General features: G+C 39.8%; 1 protein-coding gene across 1 annotated transcript in view; it reads left to right on the forward strand.

The window, feature by feature from the left end:
• LOC126426488 (plasma membrane calcium-transporting ATPase 3-like) overlaps positions 1-24,930 on the forward strand; it is a 595,967-nt gene that overhangs the window by 238,322 nt on the left and 332,715 nt on the right. Inside the window, exon 8 of the mRNA XM_050088398.1 lies at positions 10,524-10,726. Coding sequence (XP_049944355.1) covers positions 10,524-10,726 — 203 coding nt within the window. The remainder of the gene's footprint in view (positions 1-10,523; positions 10,727-24,930) is intronic.

Consider the following 24,930-nt stretch of genomic DNA (forward strand, 5'->3'; position numbering starts at 1 on the left):
GTACATATGGAGATGTAGATGCAGAGGGAAGCTTGCAGAAGGTTAGTAAAGAGGGGTTGCTCAGTCAGAATCTGGGATGCAATACCCACTTGTAGAGAGGAGAAGTGGAGACAAAGATGAAGGTGGAAGCATCACAGAAAGTAGATGGTGAAAGATTACATCACAGTGCCAGCCAGTTTGTCAACAGAAAATAGACACATGAGGAGAAAAGTAAAGGCAGAATACTGCAGTGGAATGAACAGTGCAACAGATTACTAGGTAGGAAGCAGATAAGAAGATGGGAAACACCAATGACAGAGAGAGGTACAGAATGATGAAGATAGGTAAGTAAAAGTGAAATACATTAAATAATCACGCAAATAAAAAATGTGCTGGTGGAGGAAAAGGACAGTTGATAATGGAAGGCGAGTCCAGGAGGGTGGCAGGATGTGAGTATGTGTCAAAGAGCAAGTTCATGTCTGCTGAGTTGAGGTGAAATAGAGTGAGCTTGGAGGATCCAAATAGCCCAAGTGGTGTAGCAGCAACAGCAGCAGTAGCAGGCAGTCAGGTCCCTGTACAGTAGACTGCTCTGGTGCTGACCTTGGGCGCTGGTGAGTGTCCGTCAACTCCCTTGCGGGCAGGCACAGCTAGTATAGGCTGCCCACTATGTAGCTCCATGGCACGCATTCTCTGCATGCATGAACCACAAGTGTGAGGTCATGGTAGTAAGGTCAGGTATACTACCTTACTGTTAACATGTCAGCTGTTTGCTGCCACCCCTGCCCACCATTGCCTGTTGGTGCGCTCGAGCTGGAATGAGTTAGTGTTGAACCAGCTCTGAAAATGGCTACTGGTTGTCCCATTTGTGCTTTCAACCAGTTTGGTGGTGGTCGTGCCGATGTAAAGAACTGTACAGTGAATGCACATTAGTCAGTAAACTTTTAAATTTGTCTAAATGATGTAGAATTTTATTGACAGTACTTGCCTTCTGATGATAAATACTGACCAGTCATTGTGTCTATATCCTAAGATAATTGAGTTAATAACACAGTATAATTTGCCTATAGCCCTTGTACCTGTTAGTAATTGATGCACTTCTTAAAATGTAGCCCTTGTACCTGTTAGTAATTGATGCACTTCTTAAAATGTTAACTAAGCATGTCCTTCTTTATTGGAATGCAGTTTAAGTAGTATTAACTGTGCAGTTTTTTAAACATTGAAATCCTTAAATTAAAAGGACTTTAAAATTATCACATAATAGATAAAATCAACCCATTCCTAGAATCAGGAAATTTAATACTGTAAAGACTAAGTGTGTAAAACAGTTCATCTTAGTTTAGCATAAAAAATGAACTCCAGTCGAGCTGAACTGTGATATTTTCATTCTGTGAACATTAATCTCAGATTATTTTGCTGTTAACTAGCTTTTACTTTGACTAATAAAATTTCATGAATCGAGTGGAATTTGATTGCAGTTGTCAGTTCACAATGTAGACACACTACAAAAGAATGGACCTGTTTGATGCAGGTACAAGTGACAGTGAAGTAAATAATACAGAAATTGTTACTTATGTTTCACAGACACTTTACAGCAGAGTAAGAAAGGTTAATTCCAGCTATTTGTAGTGAACAGAAAAGTATACAGAGTTCAACAGCAGCAAATAATGACTGAATGTATCTTACAAAAATGCCTCTATGCTTCAATTACAGCAGTTAAACAATTTGCCATTAAAATTTTAGCTACTGAATATTTTATTTAACTGCTACAAATGCTTGTGCACCAACAGACAGAAATAATAAGTGCATATATGTAAGTCAGGTAAGTTATCATTATTTGCTAATACAAGAGTTAAGTTGTGTGTTGGTGGCACTGTGGTTACATGCTGGGTATATCAAATCTACCAACCACCAGCAGTCCCTCCACTTTGACAGCTGCCACCCATTCCATACTAAGAAGTCCCTTCCACACAGTCTAGCTACACATGACCATCCAATCCAGTGATGAGCAGTCCATTTCCAAATATACCAAGGGTCTCACTGAGGCCTGCACAGCCCAAAATTAGCCTCCCAACCTTGTACAGAAACAAATCTCCGATGCCTTGTCTCCCCAGTCACCTACTACCTTCCACATTCTCACTGTCCAGTCACAATGGAGCACTCATTACCATCCAGAACTGGAGCAACTGAATCACTTTCTCCACCAGGTTTTCAGCTACCCCTTATTGTACCCTGGAATGACAAATGTCCTACCTACTGCCCTTTCCACACCTCCCACAGTCCACCAAACCTACACAATATCCTCATCCATCCCTGCTTCACCCATACTTTCAACCCCTAGCCTCATGGCTCATTTCCCTGCAGTAGACCTAGATGCAAGATCTGTCCCATACATCCTCCCACTACCAAATATTCCAGCTCAGTCATAAGCTTTACCTATCCCATCACAGGCAGAGATACCTGTGAAACCAGTCATGTGGTCTACAAACTTACGTTGCAACCACTGTGCTGCTTTCCATGTGGGCACGACAACCAACAAGCTAAATTACAATGAAATGAAATGAACACCCTTAGCTGCTTATAGGCGTTGACATACGTCAAAGAACAGATACCATCTTAGTATATAACCAACAAGTTGTCTGTCCACAATAATGGCCACTGACAAACTGTGATCAAGAGACAGCTGGACCACCCAGTTTCTGAAAATACTGCCCAACACAATGTGCTTCACTTCAGTGACTGCTTCACAGTCTGCACCTCTGGACCCTTCCCACCTATATCAGCTTTTTTTAACTGCAGTGTATCCTACATACTAGAAAAGATTAATATGATTTTAGTAAACTGCAGGAGCATCCAAGGAAAGATCCCAGAATTAGTATTGCTTACTGAAGGTTATACTGCAGAGATAGTATTAGGATCAGAAAGCTGGTTGAAGCCAGACGTCAGTGACAATGAAAGCCTAAGATCAGACTGGATATTTATCATAGGGATAGGTAAGTTGCCATTGGTGGCAGTATGTTTATTGCAGTAAAAATTCAATAAAATCTAGCAAGGTTATCACAGATTCCAAATGAGAATTAACCTGGGTGAAACTGAGTACCAAAGAACGGTCAAAAATGGTTATTGAATACTTTTATAGACCACCTGGGTCAGGGTCTGTAGTTGTAGAGCACTTCAGACATAACTTGCAGAGTATCATTAGTAATTTTCTTGATCATGACGTGATAGGGAGTGACTTCAACTTGCCAGGTATAGATTGGGAGAGTTATGCTGTCAAAACTGGTGCCAGGGACAGGAAATCCTGTGGCATTGTTCTGGATGTCTTGTCCAAAAATTACCTTGAGCAGATAGTTAGAGAACCAACTTATGAGGGTAATGTCTTAGACCTCCTGGCAACAAACAGACCTGAACTTATCAAATCAGTTAACGTAGAGGAAGGTATTAGTGATCATAAGGCTGTGACAGCATCTGTGATGATGGGTCCTACAAGTAATATTAAGAAAGTAGGAAGATATATTTGCTCAGCAAGAATGACTGGATACAAATTTCAGATCTCAGAAGTCAGCATCAAATATTCGGTGATGGGGATGAAGATGTGGAGAAATGGAAAAAATTCAAAGGCATCGTTCAATATTCCCTAGACAAGTATGTTCCAAGTAAGGTTTTAAGGGATGGGAATGATCCACCATGGTTTAATGGCTGTGTTACAGAAGCACTATGTAAACAAAGAGCACTTTATCTCAGAGAAGTGTTCAATGATTTTGAAAGTAAGACATTGTCAGCTGACTTGAATAAAAACCCTAAGAGATTTTGGTCATATGTAAATCAGTAAGTCAGTCAAAATCACCTAATCATTCTCTCAGTGACCACACTGGCACCGAAACAGAAGATAACAGACAGTAGACAGAAATTCTGAATTCAATCTGTCAAAGTTGTTTCACTGTGGAAGATGGTAACACTGTCCCTCTTTTCAAGTGTCATACGTACATCGAAATGACAGGTATTGAGATAATCAATTGCGGAACTGAAAAGCAGGTACAATCGCTTAGTAGCAGAAAGGCTTCAGGAACAGATGAGATACCTATAAGATTGTATAAAGATTTATCAAAAGAACTTGCTCCCCTTATAGCAGTAATTTGTTGTAGATCGCTTGAGCAATGAAAGGTACCTAACGACTGGAAAAGGGCACAGGTCATTCCTCTTTTTAAGAAAGGCTGTAAGACAGATGCACGCAATTATAGACCTATATCGTTGATGTCAGTCTATTGTAGAATTATGGAACATGTTTTATGCTCAAGAAGTATGACGTTCTTGGAAAATAAACATCTCCTCTATAAAAGTCAACATGGATTCCACAAACAGAGATCCTGCAAAACTCAGCTCACTCTGTTCCTCCATGAGATCAACAGTGCAGTGGGCAAGGCTCTCAGGTCAATGCCATGTTCCTTGATTTCAGTATAGCATTTGACACCATCCCACACTCCCGTTTAATGAAAAAAAAATGAGCTTATGGAGTATTGGAGCAGGCCTGTGATTGGATTCACTGATAGAACTCGCTCTTAACAGAACTAAATCAACAGATGTAAAGGTAATATCTGGAGTACCACAGGGAAGTGTGATAGGCCCATTGCTGTTTACAATATATATAAATGATCTAGTAGAAAGTGTCGGGTGCTCTTTAAGGCTATTCGCAGATGCTGCTGCTGTTTATACCAAAGTAGCAACGCCAGAAGGTAGTAAGAATTTGCAGAACGACCTGCACAGAATCGATGAATGGTGCAGACTCTGGCAGTTGACCCTGAATGTAAATAAATGTAATATATTGCACATACATAGGAAAAGAAATTCACTACTGTACAGCTACGCTACTAATGACAAACAGCTGTAGACAGCGTCTGCCTTAAAATATATAGGTGTGACTATCCAGAGTGACCTTAAGTGGAAAGACCATATAAAACAGATAGTGGGAAAAGCAGACAGTATTGTTCATCTATCTGGGATCCCTATCAGGTAGGACTGATAGAGGAGATAGAGAAGATCCAACAAAGAGCAGCGCATTTCACCATGGGATCATTTAGCTGGCGATAGAACGTTACACAGATGCTAAACAAACGCCACTGGCAGACGTTACAAGAGGGCCAGTGTGCATCACAGAGAGATTTACTATTAAAATTTAAGTGCAGCACTTTTCAGGAAGAGTCAGACAACATATTACCATTCCCCACTCCCAATACATCTCGTGTTTTGACTATGAGCAGAAAATTTGAGAAATTAGAGCCAATACAGAGGCTTACCGACAGTCTTCCCATGCACTATTCGCGAGAGGAATAGGGTTGGAGGGATCAGATAGTGGTACCGAAAGTACCCTCCACCACACACCATTAGCTGGCTTGCAGATTATGATGTAGATATCCTAAATTCACGTAGCCCCCTGGTCTCAGCCTTCTCTAATCTCTGTCTTTCACCCATGTGTTCACTCCCTACTCCCACTCCAGCACTACACAGCCTTCTATTCCACCAACACACCCATTAGTCTTTTTCCCCTACTGTATTTCACTTTGTTTCCATGCCTGTCCCCTCTCCTCAAACCTCCTGACTTCACCTAGTAGCCTTATCATGTTCCAACCACATCCATGCATTCTCCCACATGCAACAGTGCACCCCACCCATCCCAGCCTCTTCTACTTACCATGACCACCACACACAGATTGCTTCTCCCATCAGGCGCAGTTGCTCACAGTACAGCCTCAGTGCCCAGAGAGAGTGGTCATGTGTTTGCCTGCAAGCTCGAATGTGTAGCACTTTTTCTGTTGTGACTGTGTGTGACTCAATATCTCCTCTGTGTGGATGTGCAGCAATGTGTCCTTTTCACAGTAGTGTCTTATTGATTATAAAGATAATTATGATAAAACTAAGCTTCAAAATCACATCATCTGAAAATGCTTCTTGCCATTACCAAGATAGTGGAGCACTGTGGGTGGTGGCAGCATACAGTGTCATAGTGCTTTACATGCTATGGATCATATTGTATCTTTTCATTTACTTTACACATATCTGACTATATCAATGTTTTTTGGCTGTGGAGAAGTTTCCTCAAGAGATCAGATAACATTTGTTCAGTTTTTCCTCCCTCCTCATTTACAACAAAAAATTTCTGCAATTTGCAGTTAATATCTATGGTCAATGTGCAATAATTGTGTTGTTAGTTGATTTAGCATTGTTCCCCAGTGTGTTATACGCTAATTTAGCTAAACTCTGAACCGCAGCCATTCATCAGAATTCAAGTGGAGTGAATTTGTGAACCAGGTACATTTCGTGAAGTAAGGTCAAAACTTATCTCTAGTCAGCATTTTTCGTACAAGCCTCTAAATTTTCATATCTTAATGGAACTGCAGACAGTAATTGATCTCGGATGTTTGTGAGAGCTTTTGTCAGCCCAATGGTTGATTTGAACATTGCAGCACTTCACTAGACATAGTCATCTTGGAGGTGAGTGCCCATACCATCCTCAACCTTTCAACTAAGTTACTCAGGCAATCATAAGGGACCTACAATTTAACATGGACCCCATACTGACATGACAGTTTAGACTTGATAAAATAACTGAAAGAGGCAAAAGAAGTGGTAAATGACAGAAAAAGAAGTCCTGGCCAACTGAGGAATGAACTCCACATCTTTGGTTTGCAGTCTGACATTTAACCACTCAGCCACAACATTAAGGAGCTACACAAGTGAGGTTACCAGATTTTTTTTAGCAATCAGCAATTTTTTCAGCAAACTATATAAAGTGGAAAATTTAATATAAAAAATTGCTAAAATTTCAAAGTGACAGGCTACTTAACTGCAAGAAGCACAATTCTAACAATTGCTGAAAGAAGCACATAACATGGCAAACAATGTTCCTGTACTTTCTTCAACGAGGAAAAAGGAATTGGAGTCTCCACCCCCACCACCCTCCCTCACCCCCTCCTCACTCACACACACACGCGCACACACACACACACACACACACACACACACACACACACACACACACACACACACATTTTTCTTATCAAGCTCCTCTAACATATACCTCTTTCCTTCCTGAAGAAGGAACATATATTTCGGAAAGCTTGGAGTATTGTCTTTCTACCTATAGTATTTCCTGCGGCAGCACTGAGAGTCGCACATCCTGCGGGTAACTACTGTCAAGCTGTCCTCTCTCTTTGTAACCTCCTGTAGTTGCCTTTGTGTGAAAATCTCTCACTGTCTTGTGCTGTAAACTTCCATAATGAATTGTTATGGGTGCTGTACACATATTTAGAAATTCATGGTACAGGATATTCCAAAAGTAACACAACCTTATGGGAAACTGAGTTTCAAAAATTGTAACTCACATAATTGTATATGATATTACATGTTCTTAAACGTGCATTGTAAGAGTTGTTGAGAAATTGCAGCAACATGTCACTGAACTTTTTTCTGTGTTTGGGATTTTTTTTTTTTTTTTTTTTCATAGCCTTAATATTGTCTTGCCAAAATATGATGATGTTTTTGTAAGTGATGTTGCACACCAAACATCATCATTTTGGGTGTGCAAAGATATCTCTAGCACTCAATGAGTGAATTTGGTGCATTCACACATCTGTCAAGGTGAAACTGCTCCTGATCAGGTCACAACCAATCCGTGAGGATCTTGCCAATTTATGTTAGAGATAACATCAAACACAGACAGAGAGATACAGTTTTTTCCACAGTCTTCAAATAACAGCTTGTAGACAGTAAGAATTCTTCAGTTAAAACTTGTTAGTTGCTAGCCAGTGCTTGATAAGTGAAGCTACTGTCTGAAGTTTTGTCTCAGACTGCCGGAGACATCTTCAGAGGTAAAACAGCAACTGCTCTCAGGGCTCCAGCACATGTAGAGCTGCATAAAGGCACCACTGTTTGTCAAGTGATGGAGACTGTGTGATTGTCTCTGGCTGTTGCCATCGTGCTCAGTTAAAATAATCGATCATCGTTCTTTTGATGTGAAAGTCATCATCCACATTTTATTTAATTTACCACCTTCTTTTCTGTGAAAATTATTGAAGTGTTTGAGCTATTCTCTGTGGCCACTCTATGCTTTGCACATTACAGTGCATTTTCTTCTCTAAAATGCTCATCTTACTAAATTTTATGTATTTATACATATTAAAAAATCCTGCAGGATGAGCATTTTAGTGAAGAGAAAGCATTGGCATGTGTGCTTATATAGAGCAGCCGTAACAATTCACAAACACTATAATAATTTAACAGAAATGAAAATGCCATTAAGCAGAAAAATATGGCTCCCAGCTCTGTCCCCACAGAATGACTGTTGATTTCTTTTAATCAAGAACAGTGACACCAGTTAGAAATAACCATGCAATAAGTATCACATGACAAATATCAGTACCTTCTAATGGCTCCACAAATACAGAGCCCATCAAACCCTCTGTTGAATGTGGCCTCTCAGACTGGAAGTTTTAACTGAAGTGAACACCATCCTTGAAAGCTTAAATCATATAGTTCAGTAAAAATTCTGTATGGACACAACCTTAATTTGTTGCACCATGCGGTGTGGGTGTGCCAGTGGTGATCAGACTGGCAGGAATGAATTGTACAAACTTTGCACAAGTCAGAGGATGTGTAACTAGCAAGTCAAACAAGTACCGCTGGTGCTTTCAGTTGAAAGATTTTGGTAGCATCTGCAATACAGGGTGAAAAGTATTTAAACCAACAAACTCTGGGAGGTTGTAGGGGACACCAAAACAAATATTTTTCCCTAATGTCATTTTTTCCTATGAGGAGTTTTTAACCCTTTAGAGGAAGATTCCTCTGACGACAAATTAATTAAAACAACAAACACTTTTCCATTTTTTTGTGATCAAGAGACAACACATTAACACAACCCAATTTCAATTACAGTAGATTTTCAAAAAGCCTCCATTGACACGTATACAAAGGTTACACCATCGGATCGTGTTCCGCCTGACATGGGCAAAAACCACAGGAGTATCCTGAATTGTTCCTGCTGCTGCTACTATCCGAGCAACCAGATCCTCTTCTGATGCAACAGGAGTTGCGTAAACAATGTTGCGCATCTCTCCCCACACAAAAAAGTCCAGAGGGGACAAATCTGGGGATCAAGCTGGCCGCAGTACAGGAGCACCTCTGCCAATCCACGTTTCTGGGAACCGTCAGTCCAGGAATCGATGCACACAACGACTGAAATGTGCCGGCGCACCGTCATGTTGGAACCACATGCATTGTCTTGTAGGGAGCGGGGTGTCTTCCAGCAATTCTGGCAATGTTCTGGTGAGAAAAATTGTAATTGTGCCTGCTATTTAATGGCCTAGGTAGCAGATACTGCCCAATTAAACAGCCCCCAACAACACTGATCCACACATTAATGAAGATGAGTGCTAATAACTGTGGCATGTGGTTTATCCTCACCCCAAACATGCGAATTGTGCATGTTGAAGACTCCATCATGCCCGAATGTTGCTTCATCTTTATACAACACAGAGGACAGAAATGTAGGATGCATTTCACACTGTTCCAGGTACCACTGCGAGAACTGTGCTCTGGGTGGATAATCAACTGGTTCCAGGTTGTGGACACGCTGTAAGTGAAATGGACATAACAATTGCTCTCGAAGGACTGTTCTTCCATTCGTCTGATTTGTCCCCATGTTACGTTCAATTGCACGAGTGCTGATTGAAGGATTCCGCTCCACATGCTGCACGACAGCTTCCTCAAATTGCAGCATTCTTACCGTGCGATGGCGTCCCTGTCCAGGTAATCTGCTAAATGACCCGGTCTCGCACAGATGTTGGTACCCAGCAACAAAGGTTGTATAGTATGATGTGGGATACAGCAATTAGGATATTGTTGATAAACCCACTGTGCAGCTTGTCCGTTGTGGTGCGCTACGTAGTATGCACCAACCATATCAGTGTATCGCTCCATTAGTAAACAGAGACAATGCACTACTACACTGGTGGATAGCAGTTGTCTACAACTGAAGAGCGTAATATGCCCTCTAACAACTGAAGATCATAATATGGCCTCTAACAACTGAAGAGTGTAATACGGCCTTCAATGGTTTAAATAATCCTCATAGGAAAAAATGACATTAGGGAAAAATATTTGTTTTGATGTCCCCGACAACCTCCCAGAGTTTGTCGGCTTAAATACTTTTCACCCTGTATAATGCATACTCCAGGAATAGTTGTGTATGACAGCAAGCTAGTTTGGTGTTTTCTTACCATATTTTTCTGTGGACACATTCCAAGTCTTATTATAACAGGACCAACCAGTGCACTGGATCACAATGGATGTAATCTGTAATGCATATCTTCTTCAGTTGAGTGAGGATCATATCTGTGACTAAAGGGGAATGCGTTTCAGTAAGGTTTGTCACTTTTTGAACACCCAGTACACTGTTAGGAGCTGGGCCTCTGGTCTGTTGTTTACTGTACACTTCATATTTGTCCTCTCAGGTTGCTCATTTGGTATCAAATGATTATGATTTTAAATTTCAGGCTCATTCGTTTCTGCAATGATAGTGATTATACTGGTCATGCAGTTCTGTATCAGAACGTACGTCATGGAAAAAGAGCAGTGGAAGCCTTCACATGCCAACGAATTTGTGCGACACTTCATCATTGGCGTTACAGTGCTGGTAGTCGCTGTGCCTGAAGGTCTGCCACTGGCTGTAACTCTGGCTCTGGCTTATTCAGTTAAGGTATGGAACAGCCCCATATTCTCTTCTGGTGTGCAAATCATGCACGAGGGTCATTCTGAAACTAGTACCTCCTATTTTTTGATCAAATATTTGAATGGAACTAAAATGAGTCCCTTTATAAATTACATGATGGATTTTTGTTGGAATTTTCATCGCCAGATGAAGAGTTGGTTAATGTAGAAATTGGCTGTCAGATTGGCCAAAATGAGGTCTAGTTTTGAAAATTAATTTTCTAAAGTAACAGGATATTTAAGAAAAAATTAATTGCTGATTTGAGGGAAAATTACACAATGGTTTTTTGGCTGAATTCTCATAGCCACTGAGAAATGTTCAGATGGTCTATCAAACTGACACACATGAGATCCAGTTTTTAACTTAGAATAGTAAAGAATACTACAGGATGTTTGTTTGGTGGATTATGTAAACCATACAGTCTGCTGTTGTGTGACCGTGACATATTTCTATCATACCTACCTGAAAATGTAAATAATTTTCAACACATTTTGAGTGCCAGAAATTATTCAACAGAGAGAATTCTTGAAATAGAATAGAGAATGCACATTCTCAGTCAGCCTTCATTAGTTGCCCATGATTCTGAGCATCATTCAAGGATGTGCCAGATGTTTCTCTAATCTATTTTATTTCATATGTTTGGACAGATCATTTCAGAAAACAATTGATAAGTGTTTGAGCCACCCCAGTCAACCCCGCTCGTATGTCACCCCTCATAATGAATGGTATCTCAGTTGACTTGTCTGTGATGATTGGTAGATTAAGGCAGAGGAATCTAGTACACTGCTGAGTGTCAGCCGTAATGCTTCAGATGAGAGGCTATGCGACCTCAGTTATCATAATATGTGTGTAAGATGAGTCCTGCAGATGCTTACAGGGCCAAAAAAATTCATTGAATGGATATTTTTCAGGACTGTTGGATTAATCCAATATTAAAATGACAATCTTCAGAATGAGAGATGGGATACAGTGATACTACAGCTAGCCCAGATCCAAGTGAAAGTCCAAAAGTGCTGATATGTGGAATTGTATGACAATAAAGTTCGAGACAGTCATCTGCACAGGCAAAATGCTGTGTGCAGTCTCCTGGAAGAGGTGAGGTGTAGGTCTTTTGGATGTCTCAAAGCCTTGAGAAGTTGTCAAATGAGAACACTATGAGACAATACTAATTAGGCTGAAAACTGAATTTCCAGATTCATTCCAGAGATGGAGGTAAACATCCCCTGCCCACACAATAATGCTAGACCCCCCAACAGTCTTGTGATGATCCATTTTGTTGCCAGATTTTGCAGGGCTGTTCTAACATATCTATCTGTTTGGGTCTGTGAAAGGCAGATTATGTGGCCAATATGTTTCAGAAACAAATGCTCTCATCAAAGCTGTAAGACAGTGGTTAACTTCAAGTATCTGTTTGGGTCTGTGAAAGCCAGATTATGTGGACAACATGTTTCAGACTCAGATGCTCCCATCAAAGCTGTAAGGCAGTGGTTAACTTCAACTGGGTCACATTTTTATAAGTGCAGCATGCAGGCTCTTGTTCACCATTATCAAATGTGTGTGGCAAGTGGTTGTGACTGTGTGGTAAAATTTCATTATGTGGCTGATGCGCTATGTGACTACATTATTGTTTGTTGTAGTTTTCATAAAAATAAATGGGAATATTAGCTTTGGAATGATCCTCGTACCTCATAATTTAAATGTTACATTTGAAAGGCAAATTTCTGTGAGGATTGGAGTTGAAATAAAAATGATAAGTATTTGATTTTCAGTGAGTCTCTTCTCATTTCTGGATTTTCAAAAACAACTACCTTGTAATACACATCGAAATAAGACTATTACTTGCTTAATTTATTTCTGCAATTACTGCAGCTTCATTCTTCAACATGTTGGTATTAATTTAGTGATTTATTGTTCTTCTATCACACATCACTTAAAATACTTTCTTTATTTCTGAATGTCAGTTAACCTTTATTACATGTATATGAGTACAGACACATGATATTGTAACTTACCTGATGTGGCAATTAAACTTCAGTTGACTCATAATCTGCTCTCTTGAATCACTCCCCTGCTTGGTTTAATTGACATTTATTAAAGACTATGCACTTTACTGCAGCACATTGTTATCAGTTCATTCATATTTATTACAACACAATTTTATTTCTATGATGATGAGTTTTTAATAGTCTGGAGACATAATATTTAAACCAGATCATATAAGCAACACTAACAGTTTCACATTTCATCGCTGGCAGATTACATCAAAGGTATGTGAATATGATACATGATACCTCTCCCACACACTGATTCATCAATACATGTTATTGATGTAATGTTTGATACCTGTAGACCAACTTCATATTGCTCCAAAATCACAACTGTCCTGCAAGGAAGTATACATTTCATCCACTAATTGCAGACTCACTGATGACAACACAGAGATTGTAATATGTTAATGGCTAAACTAGAACTTACAACATGCTGTGTACTGTTTGATAACTAATGTGGGATTGCCTCGAACATTGTCCTGCACACTTATTTACAAACGAACATAAGAATAAGAGAACAAAACCTGAGAACAAGAATTACAGTAAGCAAAAGAACAACTTGGTTTAACTATGACCTGCATTATGAGAGAAAACACAAAATTATAGGTTTCTACCTTTGCAGGGATTTCCAGTGCCTGTCAAAAGTTGATAAAAAAGAAAATTTTCCAAGTTGAGTAATTAATAAAATAACAAATTCTTCTGATAGAAGTGGGAGTTTTTGGAATCAGAAAAATCCAGGCTACAAAACTATTGTACTGAATTTTGCAAATACAGTAGAGCCACTTTTGTAGATTTTTGAAGGGGCACGCTAAAACAAATGAGATTAACATTAGATTGAAACTTTGTAATATTAATATTAGTGTATTAATTATTAATATATTATTTATATTAATATAAGTATTAACATAAAATACATGTAAACAGGAGATACATACACTTTACAGTAGGTTTTTTTTCTTGGGGGGGGGGGGGGGGGGGGGGGGGATGGCAACAGTGCAGTGTTGTGATCAAGTATTCATATGCAGTTACTGAGTTATTGTGCACATCTTGTCATCAGTGTTTCTCAATTTTATCTAAGCTTGTGGTACTCCGAATGGAGTGCTTCTGACAGGCTGGGAGAGTCCTCAGATTCACTATCTCATTCTTCGGATTCCTAAGAACCACTTTTCTTTTTCCTCAGCTAATATGGCGCAATTTCTTTAATTATTTCATCATAATTTTGCACACAACACGTGGCAGTATCTGCATTACGATCAACACAATCATCAAAATAAATGCCATTTGAAATTTGGGCCCAGTCATTGTCTTCTGGTTCATCAGAATCTATTTTCACTCAACGTACCCTGCACCTGCTCACATGACTGTCAACATTGTGTACCACTGCTGTGTTGCGATTGTTGCTCCATGGTATATGTTCCCCCTCCTTGTCTCTGAAACCAACTGCCACAATGTCACAAACAACAGTCTCACCATGTTTACTGTGACTACAGCCCGGAGTAATCATTGTGAGTTTACATGTACACAGAAAACTGACAGTCCCTGGCCACAGCCCATACAAAACATTTTGTGATGATTTCTTGATCTTTATATTGTGTGTGTATGACAAAAATGATTGTTGGGGAGGAAAACTAATAGCATAAAAACAGGAAAGCGTGTAAACAGAAATTGTGAAAGTAAGGTAATTTTGCTTACAAAATGAAAAAGTGCGCAATATGTGTGTCCAATTTCTTGAGCACTGAGGTGGCTAATAATAATGCAGTTAATTAGAACACTATGAATAAGTAATACTTTCTTAATTACAACAAAATTTATCTTTATTCGCCAGTCTCGGCTGTAGCTATGAAACTGCACACATGGACTTGCAGTTCGGAACATACTAAATGAGCCACAATTTCTGAGTGGCAAATTGTTACAGGTTCAGAATGGTCATACTGTGGCTTCACTACAGTCGCTAGAAAACACTGGTTCATAAACACTTGTTGATACACTTCTGATAGCATTGGTGTGTAGGAGGATGGAAGTCTCTCCACACCCTGACGGTTGACACTGGCTGGGTCATGGCGAGCAGGTAGCACAATGATGTTACTCCAACAGGAACTTCCTGGAAGTAAGCAGGATTTGACCTCAAACAGAACTGCTCTCCTGGCCTCTGGAGAGGCATGGCTTCTTTCTAGCATCTCATTTGCACATCTTGATACCACTTTGCTGTGCAGTATCTTTGCAGTGGTCAATATTTTTTGTCCCACTCTTGATACTTGATGATTCCACAGACCTGTCCTCGCAAACATCCACCCCAGAGTCAGATGTGGAGATGGGGGCGAGGACAGACCACCTGTGCAACTGTGGAATTAGGTGCTGAGATGTCAGTCAGCACCAAGAATCCACCAACATTGTTGTATCCATCCTGTATGTGGCTGGGAACACTGACTGGGGAACCAAACACAGGATGCACATCAGTGGCCATAGGTGCAGAGGCAGACGATGTGACAGGCAGGCCACTGGAGGCAATGTCTGGGCCCTCCAGGATGTTGGGCTGGGCGACCGGGCATGACTTTATGCTGGCTGTGTCACATCTTATATCTTTGGCTTCCCTCTGACAACCATGCCTCCATCCTTGCTACCCTCCCTGTTTTCCTTTCCCTGTTGCTTCATAACCTGGGTTGTGAGTAACTGAATCCACTTTCCCTTCTTCCCTCTCTCCTCCCTGATGAAGGAACATTTGTTCCGAAAGCTAGGAACGTAAATTTTCAGTTCTGTTTATTGTGTATCTATCGGCTGTACTGAGCTGAGGTAAGTACTGGCCAGCCCCTCTATCTCTTTGTTAGTATTTGTTTCACATCTTTATATGAGATTTTCCGTTAATCATTATCTTAGAATATCACGTGAACCTCATATCCTGGGGCCTTGCCTAAACTACCATGGAACAATAAGTGTACTTGTCACATAATGCATTAATATTGATTAAAAACTCAGATGAATTAATTTGTAACACATTCTCATGAACTGAGAATTGAGAATCGAAAAAGGTCAAGGCTGCTCATGCCAGAAATATTAATAGACTCACAAGAGCACAACACATAAAATAACACTGTTTTAGTAGTTCCATAGAACATGGCTGGTACACTGGACATCCTAAGCACTGGAATAGGTTATCCATTGTATGCTGACATGAGTAATGTGGTCACTGAAGGTGGGGGCTACCTAACCATTCATATGTAGCATGGCTGAGCAGCTTAACAGAAGCACCAGTATCTATCTGGCAGTTAGGACACTTGTTGAACACATGCAACAGAACATAGAAATTATTGAATTGCCAATTGATAAGTTAAGAGTTATTTCGTGGCAATCTACATCTACATACATACTCTACAAGCCACCATACAGTGAATGGCAGAGGGTATCCTCCTTTACCACAAGTAGTTGTTTCCTTTCCTGGTCCATGTACAGATAGATCAGTGGAAAAACGACTTTCTGTATGCCTTCGAATGAGCCCTAATTCCTCGTATCTTATCTTTGTGGCCCTTGCACAAAGTGTACGTTGGCAGTTGTAGGATCAGTTTGCAGTCAGCTTCAAATGCTGGTTCTCTAAACTTTTTCAGTAGTGTTCTTCGAAATGAATGTTTTCTTCCCTCCAGGAATTTCCACTTGAGCTTCTGAAGAATATCCTTAACTTTTGCATGTTGATTGAATCTACTGGCAACAAATCTACCTACTCACCTCTGAATTGCTTTGATGTCTTCTTTCGGTCCAGCCTGGTGCAGATCCCAAACACTTAGTACTCAAGAATAGGTCACACTAGTGTCTTATATGTAGTCTCCTATACAGATGAACCACACTTTCCTGAAATTCTCCCAATAAACTGAAGTCGACCATTCACCTTCCCTACCACAATCCTCACATGCTCATTCCATTTCATATCACTTTGCAACATTATGCACAGATATTTAAATGACATGTATGTGTCAAGCAGGAAACTGCTGATGCTGTATCCGAACATTGTGGGTTTCTTTTTCCTACTCATCCACATTAACTTATTTATTTATTTTACATTAAGAGCCAGTTGCCATTCATCACACCAACTAAAATTTTTTTCTAGGACATCTTATATCAACCTTCAGTCACTTATCATCAACATCTTCCTGTAAACCACAGCATTATCAGCAAACATCAGCAGATTACTGGCCACCCTGTCTGCCAGATCATTTATGTATATAGAAAATAGCAATGGTCTCATCACATTTCCTGATGTTACCCTGTCTCCTATAAACATTCGCTGTCAAGGACAACATACTGGGTTCTACTACTTCAGAAGTCTTCGAGCCAGTCACATATCTGGGAGTCTATTCCGTATGCATGTACCTCTGTTAACAGTCTGCAATGGGGTCTGTGTCGGCTGCTTTTTGGAAATCTAGAAATGTGGAATCTTACCTGTTGCCCTTCATTCATATTTTGCAGTGTATCATGTGGGAAAAGGGCAATCTGGGTTTTGCATGAGCAATGCTTTCTAAAGCTGTGCTGATTTGTGGACATGAGCTTTTTTGGTCTCTAGGAAATTTATTATGTTCAAACTCAGAATATGCTCTAGAATTCTGCATAGAAACTGATGTTGAGGGTATTGATCTGTAAATTTGTTGGTCCATTCTTTTAACCTTCTTATATCCAGGAGTCACCTGTGCTTTTTTGCAGTCACTTGGGACTTTATGCTGGGCAAGAGACTCATGATAAATGTGAGCTAAATAAGGAGCCAATGTTGTTGAGTACTTTGTGTAGAACTGAATTGGGATTCCATGACGACCTGGCAACTTACTTGCTTTCAATTCTTTCTCTACATCATCCATGCATATTTCTATGTCCTTTATATGGGAGTCTGTGCAATGGTCAAAGGATGATACATTTTTACAATTCTCCTGTGAGAACAGTTTCTTAAATATGAAAATTAAAATTTTGGCTTTGCTCTTCCTATCTTATACTGCCTCACGAGGCTGTTCAGCGAGTGACTAGATAGAAACCTTAGACCCACTAAGTGCTTTTATGAAGGACCAGAGTTTTTGTTGGGTTTTCCACCAGATCTTTGGCCAAGAAATGATGGTGGTAGCTGCTGTATGCTTCGTGGATAGACCTTTTCACAGACACATGCATGTCTACTGATCTTTGCCTGTCATCATTTGCATGTCCTGGTGTGAAATGCAAATGCAACAAACAGCTGCTGCTTCCCCAGAATTTTCCGAATCTCATTATCAAACCACAGTGGATCTTTTCCATCCTTAAGCCACTTACTAGGCACATACTTGTCCAGAGCACAATTTACAGTCTGTTTATACTTTGCTCATAATTCCTCTACAGCTATCATTCTGAAACTATATTATTGCATTTCATTGTCTAAGTGAGATGCTAACTACAATAGGGTCAGTGGACCATTGCACAGCAGACAATACATACACCTCATTAAAATCACTGTTTGACATGGAATTTGAAAGCTGCTTAACATCATCTATACTGTATACAGGGCGGTCCATTGATAGTGACCTGGCAGAAGTGTTCAGCCACATGTGAAACGTCAACCATGATCTGCAACAAATTATGGTGCCCAAGTAGGTGTTTTAGCTGCTGTCACAGCTAATCCGCACATCAGTAGCAGAAAAATTGCACAAGAATCAGGAATCTCAAAAACGTTGGTGTTGAGAATGCTACATCAACATCGATTGCAACCGTACCATATTTCTATGCACCAGGAATTGCATGGCGACGACTTTGAACATCGTGCACATTTCTGCCACTGGGCACAAGAGAAATTGCAGGACGATGACAGATTTTTTGGACGCATTCTATTTAGCAATGAAGCATCATTCACCAACAGCGGTAACGTAAACCATCATAATATGCACTATTGGGAAACGGAAAATCCACGATGGCTGTGACAAGTGGAACATCAGCGACCTTGGTGGGTTAATGTATGGTGCAGCATTATGGGAGGAAGGATAATTGGCCCCCATTTTATCGATGGCAATCTAAATGGTGCAATGTATGCTGATTTCCTATGTAACGTTCTACTGATGTTACTACAAGATGTTTCACTGTGTGACAGAATGGTGATGTACTTCCAACATGATGGATGTCCGGCACATAGCTCACGTGTGGTTGAAGCGGTATTGAATAGCATATTTCATGACAGGTGGATTGATCATCGAAGCAGCATACCGTGGCCCACACGTTCACTGGATCTGACATCCCCAGATTTCTTTCTTTGGGGAAAGTTGAAGGATATTTGCTATCATGATCCACCGATGACGCCTGACAAAATGCGTCAGTGCATTGTCAATGCATGTGAGAACATTACAGAAGGCGAACTACTCGCTGTGGAGAGGAATGTCGTTACACTTATTGCCAAATGCATTGAGGTTGATGGACATCATTTTGAGCATTTATTGCATTACTGTGGTATTTAAAGGTAATCATGCTGTAACAGCAGGTACATGTATTACATTGGAACAACTGATATAAAATGTTCAAACATACCTACATTCTGTATTTTAATTTTAAAAACCTACCTCTTACCAGCTGTTCGTCTAAAATTGTGAGCCATATGTTTGTGACTATTACAGCGCCACCTATCACAAAGCAAAAAAAGTGGTCCAATTAAAACATACATACTACACGAATATGTAATAAAAAATCAGGGTTCCCATTTTAAAAAAACACAGTTCATATCCGTTTGACCTATGGCAGTGCCATCTAGCAGGCCAACCATAGCACCATCTGGTTTCCCCCTTCAAGCTAGACAAGTTTCGTTGTTTGTAGTTGTTTCGTTTGGTGCTTATTTCGTGAGATATTTGGCCCAGTCACGATCAATGAACCACCCTGTATACAGTATTTATCGACTGTATGTGGTCTTGTTTGCCACATCCAAAACACTTGCTTTTTTGGCATTATCATATGTTGAAAGCAACATGGGCAAGACATCTGTGACTGCAGGCTGTGCTTCAGCCTGATGGTTTGACTGGTTTGTAAATGACCCAGACTTTGGCAATGTCTAACCTCAACAGGGCAAGGGGTGATGAGGAGGAGGAGGGGGGGGGGGGGGACTGCTGAACTGTATTACTCTTGATAAAAGATATTGCAGGTGCTTGAAAATCATAAAACATGCTCGGTTACACATCAACAGTGTCTTGTGACTCATTAATTGACAGTACTGTTCTGAGCTTGTTATGGCAACACAAATATGGGAGTCAGACACATTCTGAGTAATCACATCTCTCATCATAATGTCACTGTACCATAACCGGCATGAACACTGAAAGTGATATTGTGTAGTAAGACCACAAACTTCTGTTAATCGCTGTTTGCAGGACTGTTCTGTCTGCTGTTTTAATCCAAATAACTTATATCAAGCAGCTGCTGCATGCCCTTTTTTTATACAATTTAAAATGATTTGACAGGTTTGCAACTAATTCATTGTAGGGGACCTCATGAGGCTGGTGATCTTGAAACAGTTTTACTACCAACCAGAATACATCTGAGCCTACAGTGGAGAGAAAATAGTAATTACACTGGTTACTTGTTGTGCCGTTGGCATTGAAATGCACCATCAACTGCACAACATTAACAGCTCAGTCTTCACTTTGCCCCAGAAATTCTCCGAATATAGGCACTTGAACTGTTTGTTGAGTTGTTTACAATTAAACAGCGTGGGGTGGTGGTCATGGTGCTGCCACAGTTCCTTTCAGTCCTTGTAATAATTGTTCAATCCTTTGTCCCTGCAATTATATGGCCTGCATTAAAGACATAGCTAGAAGATGCATCATGAACACTCAATAAAACAACACTTGTTTGATACCATTGAGCCTTCACAGCCTATTAAGGCAGAGTTAGTCTGATTTCTTGAACACTGAGGTGCCTAATAATAATGCAGTTAATTAGAACACTCTGAAGAAGTAACACTTTATTACTTACAACAAAACTTATCTTTGGTCTCCAGGCTCAGCTGTAGCTGTGAAACTGAACATGTGGACTTGCATTTTAGGACACACTAAATGTGCCACAGTCACTGAGTGGTAAATTGTTACAAGTTCATAATGACTGCATTGTGGCTTCACTGCAGTCACCAGTGAACACAAGTTGGTAGACACATGTTGACACAGTTCTGATAGTGTTGGCACGTAGGCATAGTTCACAGGAGATGGAAGTCTCCTCACTCTCTGATGGCTGACAGGGGCTGGGTCATGGTGAGCAGGCAGCACAATGGTGTTACTCTGATGGGAACTTCCTGGAAGTGGGCATTATCTGACCTCAAACAGAACTGCCTCCCTGGGCTCTGGCAATGCTATTTCAGGGCAAAGGCATGGCAGTGATAGGAATTGTGGGAGGCAAGGCTTCTCCCTAGCATCTTACGTGTGTTTCATGATACCGCTTTCCTATGTAGTATCTCTGCGGTGGCTGATACTTCTTGCACCACTTTCAATACTTGATGTCACTGCAGAAAATATAGAGGCAAGAACTGTATAAATGCAGTTTTACTGTAATCATTATTTAAGATTTGAATGAATGTTCTGGAACATAAGAACTTTGCTTATAAATAATTTTTGAAAGAGGACTTTTTGGGAAAAAAATGCAGTGGTTAAGAAGAGAATGGAGCTGTATCAACTTTGAAAGAAACATCTGTTAGTTCACTGCCAATTTCATTTCTGTATCTCGTACTGATTTCTGTTGTGGTGTGGCGGTCTATAAGGATGCTGTTCATTGATACACACACGACCATTATAGTTTCTAAAGCCATTGCTGTTACCATAGTTGTTCCTCCCATTTGGGTTGTGTCCATTACCATTACAATAACTAGCATGGCTTGCCCATCCTCATGAATTAGATCTCTTGAATCTTCTAAGTGCATTCACTTTGTTTCACTTGAAAATAAGGAAACTCTCATCCATTAACAATGCTGGCCAGCAGGATGGAACAGCATTTACATGTGATGATGACATATCTGTCTCATAAAAATTTTGCCTGTTGCTCACATCGTGCATTGGCATGCACTCGCGCAGCATGGGTTCGGCATTGTTGTCCATGCCACTGATTTCTCTAACCAGTGGATGGCTGTTTATAGCTCCATTTACCGTCCCCAATGACGATATTACCGGACTTCGCTTGCTAACTATTTCATCCATTAATCTTTGTTCTACCTGTTTGATATCATGTTCTACGCATTTTAAAATTTCTTCTTCCTTGTCCGCCACTACTTCCTTTACCACTTCCATACCAAAGTGCACTGTTCACATACCCATTTTTCTTTTGTGTATCCTTTACTGTTTCGTAAAGTTGCGCAATATCTGAGTTGATTCTTTTATGTTCTAACTTGAGTAATCCTACCTCTACTGTGAGTTTCTCTACATTTTCTGGTAAGTCGTCACAGAATGAATGCAGCTTTACTACTTCTGATGGTACTTTATTTATGTTAACCTGCATATTCTTTTGCATTACCTGTAAATTATTCTGAGTGTCACTGATTCTGAATAACTCCTGTCCATACGTGCGTGTGAATTATTCCAATTTTTCTTCCACACTGCCTTTTAATAACTCACTTATATTGTGAACTGAAGTTTGTACTTGTTCGTTAATTTTCCTATCCACATCCATGGAGATTTGCAAATCTGCTGTATGAACTTCGTACCCAGATTACTGAATTCTGTGTACAAATTTTTTACCTCACCTGATATGTGTGTTATGTTTGTATTTACCTTCCTGATCTCATTTTTATTGTGGTCATTTCTGCTTTCATATTAGTCATGTCTGTTTGTATTGTGTCTAAACTCGACATCTTTGAATTTATTGTGTTCATGTCTGCTTGTATTGTTTCTTAACTTGACATTTTTGAATTTACTATGCTCAAATTGGTCTCTGAACTGGACATGCTGGAATTCATGTCTTTTTTCATTGCGTTCATGTCTGTTTGTATTGCTTCTGTTAAAGCTCGAAATAAGGCTTGCATATCTTTTCTAGTCACTTCGGGCCTATGCCTGTCAGTATCTGCATCTATACTACATGTACTACTTTCATTTAAAATATTCCTTTGCCTTGAGGTGTCATTAATTTCGTCTACTATAATAAACGTATTGCTTGTAATGAAATGCTCTGTATTCACAGGCGTCGAATGCAACAATGGCATGGCACTCCCAGCATCCAAATAATCACTGCTTGGGAAAATCTTTACGCCTCTGAAGTTACCAGAATTAATATTTTCTACATTTGGATTTTATTTCCACGCTATTTCTCACATGACAAATTCATGTACACGTATATGTAATTGTAATCTCAATTGTTGTACACTCAATATGCTTTTCTTGCTGGTAAAGAAATGTCATTCTCTCTACTTGATTGCAATTACATAGGTCCCTGAAGCTTTAGGTTATGGATTTTAGGAAATGGGTGCTTGGATTTTCTAATAGGTCTACTAGGAACTCATTTTCTACATGCATTGCATGATCCTACCTTATTGTTGTCTTGTAATTGGTACTTCCCGCTGTTGTAATTTTAGTTGTCCACTCTTGGTATTGTTCATTCCTTTCTTCTAATTGATTTTTTTTTAGTTAGTATTTTTCCAGTATTACATTATTGTCTCTGTCATGTTATCAGAGTACATGGCACATAAAAATATTATTAACATACATGTATATCCATTGTCTTAACAATACTACTACTCAGTGTTTTGCCCACAACTTATTGTGCCTGCCACTTGTTGTCACTTTATAATATAATATGTTGTTGTTGTTGTGATCTTCAGTCCTGAGACCTACATCCTTCTGAATCTGCTTAGTGTATTCATCTCCAGGTCTCCCTCTACAGTTTTTACCCTCCACGCTTCCCTCCAATACTATATTTGTGATCTCTTGATGCCTCAGAACATGACCTACCAACTGATCCCTACTTCTAGTCAAGTTGTGTCACAAACTCCTCTTCTCCCCAATCCTATTCAATACCTCCTCATTAGTTATGTGATCTACCCATCTAATCTTCGGCATTCTTCTGTAGCACCACATTTTGAAAGCTTCTATTCTCTTATTGTCCAAACTATTTATTGTCCATGTTTCACTTCCATACATCGCTAAACTCCATACAAATATTTTCAGAAATGACTTCCTGACACTTAAATCTATACTCGATGTTAACAAATTTCTCTTCTTCAGAAACACTTTCCTTGCCATTTCTAGTCTACATTTTATATCCTCTCTACTTCGAGCATCATCAGTTATTTTGCTCCCCAAATAGCAAAAATCCTTTACTACTTTAAGTGTCTCATTTCCTAATCTAATTCCCTCAGCATCACCCGACTTAATTCGACTACATTCCATTATCCTCGTTTTGCTTTTGTTGATGTTCATCTTATATCCTCCTTTCAAGACACTGTCCATGCCATTCAACTGCTCTTCCAAGTCCTTTGCTGTCTCTGTCGGAATTACAATGTCATCATCCAACCTTGAAGTTTTTATTTCTTCTCCATGGAATTTAATACCTACTCCAAATTTTTCTTTTATTTCCTTTATTGCTTACTCAATATACAGATTTAATAACATCAGGGAGAGGCTACACCCCTTTCTCACTCCCTTCCCAACCACTGCTCCCCTTTCATGTCCCTCGACTCTTATACCTGCCATCTAGTTTCTGTACAAATTGTCAATAGCCTTTTGCTCCCTGTATTTGATCCCCGCAACCTTCAAAATTTGAAAGAGAGTATTCCCGTCAACATTATGAAAAGCATTCTCTAAGTCTACAAATGCTAGAAACGTAGGTTTGTGTATCCTTAATCTATTTTCTAAGATAAGTCGTAGGGTCAGTATTGCCTCACATGTTTCAATATTTCTACAGAATCGAAACTGATCTTCCCCGAGGTCAGCTTCTACCACTTTTTCCATTTGTCTATAAAGAATTCGCATTAGTATTTTGCAGCCATGAGTTATTAAACTGATAGTTTGGTAATTTTCACATCTGTCAACACCTGCTTTCTTTGGGATTGGAATTATTATATTCTTCTTGAAGTCTGAGGGTATTTCACCTGTCTCATACATCTTGCTCACCAGATGGTAGAGTTTTGTCAGGAATGGCTCTCCCAAGACTGTCAGTAGTTCTAATGGAATGTTGTCTACTCCCGAAGCCTTG

This window comes from Schistocerca serialis, chromosome 11 (assembly GCF_023864345.2).
Source record: "Schistocerca serialis cubense isolate TAMUIC-IGC-003099 chromosome 11, iqSchSeri2.2, whole genome shotgun sequence".
NCBI classification, from domain to species: Eukaryota; Metazoa; Arthropoda; class Insecta; order Orthoptera; family Acrididae; genus Schistocerca; species Schistocerca serialis.